Below are 5,339 nucleotides of genomic sequence, written 5' to 3' on the forward strand. Positions count from 1 at the left end.
TTCCATGACCTTGGAAAGAAGGGATGTAAGGGCAATTGGACGATAGTTGGATGGGGAGGAGAATTCGCCTTTTTTAGGGACAGGCTGGACAATGCAGTTTTCCAACCACTTGGAAAGAGACCTGTAGAATAGGACAGATGGAAAAGCTTACGCAGTGGTTTTGCCAGCGTTGAAGAACACCTCTTCAAAACTATAGCGGGGATACTATCCGGGCCAGCGGATTTGTGAATGTCAAGATTCTTAAGTACTCTAGTAACTGAACGAGTGTGAAAGAAGATTCGTCCCATAGAATCTCAAACCTAAGTCGCAGTGGATTAGCAACAACGTTGGCTTCTCTATACTTCTTAAGTATTTAGAATCAATTCCAAAACACACAGACTACACTATCCTCCAACTGCAATTTGACAGAAACTTCCAGATTTCTATAACTTCCAGATCTTTCTGGGAAAAAGGGCATTCCTGGAAGACGATTCAATCCTTTTTTCTACAAAAAAAATAGTTGGTGGAGGTGTGTGCTCTGAAGGGCTGAAGTGAAGTCTCTCATTAAACCTTCCCAATTATTGTAGCGTGTTCCAGGTGGAACTTTTGTCGATAAAAGAAGTATTGTACTGGCTTAAAGAAAACGTGATATCAACAACTGATATCCGTGTTTTCTCCGATAGTCAGGCCGCTATCAAATCTCTGGACTCTGTATCTACAAACTCTATAACAGTCCATAACTGTCGATCATCTCTAGTGGAAATGGCACAACAGTTCAATATTCACCTTGAGTGCTGGATGCCGAGCCAAAGAAACTTTCCAGGCAACTGTAAAGCAGATGAACTCGCCACGAACGGTACAGTGCAGTCCATCCAACCAGGCAAATGCTGGCATACTAATAGCTACTTGAAAACTATTGCTAATGCAAGACGCTTTGAAGAAGGCAAACACCAGGTGTAACAACATCACCACGTGTCAGGTCACAAAAACATCTGGCCAACACTAGATTTAAAGCGATCACGGTGCTTGCTTTCTTTAAGCAGATCGCATATAAGCTCGATATTAGGTGCCATATTAGAATAATTAGCCTCTCACGTTTCGTAAGGGTCTCAAACTGGTTCCATTGAGCTTAGGAGGAAGCCTCAGATTCATGTGGTATCACAATGGGCCATTAAACTGGCCTAAGTGTATCCGATCACAGCCTCGTATCAGCCACTTTTATGAGATATTTTGGTTTAACCAACATTTTTTGAGAGTTCTCACCATCTTTTTGTGTTATAATACTCTACTCTCTACAAATCTTGTATTTAGACTCTATCTTAAAACGTCGACAAATATTAAAATTTTCAATTCGACAAATGGGACCGATTACAGTAACCTCCTATGGGAAGTTAAATATACTGGAAAATGTTATGAAGTCGTATGTTTCTTTCAAGGACAGCGATCTAAAACGTACTTCACGTCTACTTAAGTTTAAATTTCCAGTGAAAAGATTTCAGGACCTGGTAGCCAGCCTTCCAAGACGTTATGCGGCCTTGATTGCAAATTACGGTTACCCGGTCAAGAATTAACAACAATTGAGTGAAAGTTTTGAATAAATGTGAGATGTTTGTGAACTACTCAACATATTTCATCTGTAGGCCGTAACGTGAAAATCTATTTGTTGATCCTTCTTTGATCTTCGGAATGGAAAAGCTTAAAGACATACTGTGTATATCTTACGGATTTCAAAGATCAGTCAAAAAAGAACTCCATAGGTTTTTTTTACCAGCTCTGCCTCTTCGGTATCTGATCCTTAGAATGCTTCAGTGATGATTTTATCCTTTGAGACCTAGATAAGATCCATTCTACTGTTTTTATCGATTCAACATCTGCCTATCAATGCATTAACTGTCAGAAGCTGATATTGTTGTATAGCCCAAAATCTAAATACTGCATTTGTTCCAAACTTCATTCCACTTACAATAGGTAAACCCTTCTGTTTCATCTCCATCTATTCAGCCCCGGATAGTAAGCCGATCAAACCCAAGGTTATAATTTTTATAGAGACGATAGCTATTACAGCTTCGTAATTATTTTGATAATGTTACTGTGATATTGGAAAGCTTGAAGATTAACAAGAAATTAAAGAACTCTTATAAGGTCCACGATCCATACGTTGCGCTGTATGTCTGATAAATATGTAGTTGGAAGCTAAAGCGGGAAAATGAAACACCTCGTGTCTTTGAATGTTCGTCGAGAAGTGACGTCTCTTATTTCATAAAGTGTCAAATTGTATATGACATAAGGGCTATTACATACGATGCGGATAGTTCAGGTAATGAGTAATTACTGCCACATAAGGTTCAGTATATAATAGTCTTCCCCACTATTTAAGGTTTATGTTGATATAGAACAACTGGACGTCGGATCCTGGTTGATCTTCTTGCTTCAACCACTTGGTCTGAGTCTTTTGGTTGGTCTGGTAGCCCTGCAAGTTTGCCGGACTCTTCTATTGATCCTGATGGGAGTGGTGATAACACAGCTTCCATGTTAGAAGTATCATTCATGTTCTGAGGAATTTCTGTTGTTTTGTCATTAGATGTCACTGTATTCTCTAAGGACAGATTTGACTTTTCAGGGATTTCTTTATTTATGACTGTGGGAAGTTGTGTATCTGTAGGAATAAATTTTGAAACTAATTCAGAACTAGTATTACCTTCAACATTAGTGCATCTTATTTGATCTATATGTCTACGGTATGAAACACCATCAATATCAACAATATAATGTAAATAACCATCTCTTTTTGCAACTCTACCGAATTTCCATTTAGATTCTTTATTTTGATAAAATCTCACTTGAACACGATCCCCCACGCCTACGCTTCTTTTACAATCTCCTAAGTCTCGTGCATGATCAGTGTTGGCTTCTCGCATTAAGTCCAATCTCGTACGAAGGTTAAATTTGAGCATCATCTCTGCTGGGCTTTTACCGGTCGTTGAGCTCTGTGTCTTTCGATACTGCATTAGAAGCCTGTGTAGTTTGGTATGCATGTCCCCCGAATGATTCACAGCTGACCGTAAACCATTTTTTAGTGTTTGGACGAACCGCTCTGCTGGTCCGTTTGTAGATAGGTGTGCAGGAGATGTAAGTTTTTGTCGAATTTTATTGCTATCTAAGAATTGTTTTACCTCTTTAGATGTAAAATTGCTCCCATTGTCAGAAACAATTGTTTTTGGAATGCAGAATCTTGAAAATAGTTCTCTCAATGCTCGAATCGTATTGAAACTAGTAATTCTATTCATTGGCATAACCTTAAGCCACTTAGTCTCCGCATCAACAACTTAAAAGAAGTATTTTTTTATGAATGGTCCGGCAAAATCAATGGTATCTAACAATGATGGTTTGCAGCCTTTGCTGGTTCTGCAACCATTTACAAGCTCTTCGATGTCACGATAGATTCCGGGCCAAAAGCAATAACTTCTTGCCAAGGACTTCATTTTTGTTATGCCTATGTGTGCTGAATGCAGCTCAGTTAGGACCATAGAGTTAGATCATAGAGAGAGTGGAATTAATTATCGTATACCACGATAAATACATCTTTCATTCAACATCAGCTCGCTTTCCATATTATTTATGGTGTATCTTTCAAGCTGGCACTCGTTTGTAACAAGAGCCAAAGTGAAGAAAGTTCCTTGTCACACTTGGTTTCTCTGACCACTTCTTCATTTGTAATGGGTAAAGCTTCGTTTCAAATTTGATGTACTTCAAAGCTTTTAACTCCGATCTTGGCTTAGGGATTCCTAGAAAAGAAATATACGTTAATGTGCTCCTTTGTATTTTTATATTAAATTGTGTAATCGAAACCGCTTAGAAATTGAGCATAATGAAGCATCCTCTGCGCTGTCAGTAGTGGTAAACTCTTATTTGGGTTGAAAATAGATATGAGAGGCTTGTTGTCTGTAATCAGCGTAAACTTCCTCCCGTAACAATGGTTGAAAAATTTGTGAAGCCCCCAAAATATGGCTGTTGCCTCTATATCCAGCTGGCTATAGTTGGCTTCAGCTTTTGCTACACTCCTTGACGCAAACGCAATCGGTCTTTCCCCTTTATTGGTTGTATGTGACAATATAGCTGACAAACCGAATGGCGAGGCATCCGTGGCCAAAATAAGAGGTAAATTTGAGTCAATTGGAACTGGTACATTGTCCCTCATCATTTCCTTCTTTATTATGTCAAAAGTATGCTGACATTCTGAAGACCAAAAATATTTTGTCTCTTTCCTTAGGAGCTGGTACAGAGGGTGTAATTTAGTAGACAAATCAGGTATGAATTTATGATAATAATTGACCATACCGATAAATGACCGTAGCTGATTTAAATTTGTAGGTGGTTCAATCTTTGTGATTGCCTCAACCTTTTCTGTCGTTTTGTGTAGGCCTTTTTTATTTTATGACCGAGATATGTAACACTCTTTTCAAAAAGCTTGCATTTTGATTGATTGATGTGAAGGTTTAATTTCTTTAATTTTTCTAATAACAGCATGCACCTATGAAATGCTTCATCCAACGTCCTACCCATTACAATAAGGTCATCGAAAAAACATGCAGTGCCCTCAAGGTCATTAACTATGTTATCATCCATAAACCGCTGTCATAAATTTGGTGCCGTTTTAACACCAAACATTAACTTTCGTACCCTATAAAGTCCTTTTAAGGTGCTAACAGTCTGATACATCGAACTTTCATCAGACATGTTCAGATGAAGGTATGCCTGATAGATATCGAAAACGCAATAATATTCGCCGTATTTAAGCTGTTGGTATAGCTCAATATTAGGAATCGGATGTCCATCGTTAACAACACAATTATTTAGTGTCACCTTGTAGTCGGCACACAAGCGAACTGACTTATTAGCCTTAATAACGGGTACAATTGGGGTTCCCCATTCAGAATGTGCAACTCTCTCAAAAACTCCGAGTCGTTCTAATCTTTCTATCTCATTCTCAACCAACGATCGAATAGCGTATGGAATAGGCCTGGAGTAGCTCCTTCCCTGAGTTTAATAACACAAGGTTCGAATACCTCCGCAAATTTTTTAAAAATTTGTTGCTTAAGGCGACCAATATCTGCATCAGTATGAATCTGAACTGAGTTAACTTCTAATAGTTTTAAGGCATGCATCCACTCGCGTCCCATTAATGAATCAAAGCTACCTTCGACTAAATATATATATCATGAGCTACCTTTATTTTTATATTGGACTTCAACTTTTGCTTTCCCAATAGCTGGAACGATTTCGTTTCTGTACGTTTTAAGCATAACATTGGTAGGGGTTATATGGGCATAAGGCCAGTAATTTGTAAATGTACGCTGGTT

General features: G+C 38.4%; 1 protein-coding gene across 1 annotated transcript; it reads right to left on the bottom strand.

Annotated features, from left to right (window-relative positions):
• Positions 1 to 2,351: 2,351 nt before the first annotated feature.
• Positions 2,352 to 3,272, bottom strand: LOC129944946 (uncharacterized protein K02A2.6-like). Its single transcript, XM_056054606.1, has one exon. It carries the CDS (start codon positions 3,270 to 3,272, stop codon positions 2,352 to 2,354), a length of 921 nt encoding a protein of 306 aa, XP_055910581.1.
• Between the last annotated feature and the right edge of the window lie 2,067 nt (positions 3,273 to 5,339).

The sequence above is a fragment of the Eupeodes corollae genome, chromosome 2 (assembly GCF_945859685.1).
Source record: "Eupeodes corollae chromosome 2, idEupCoro1.1, whole genome shotgun sequence".
Taxonomy (NCBI): Eukaryota; Metazoa; Arthropoda; class Insecta; order Diptera; family Syrphidae; genus Eupeodes; species Eupeodes corollae.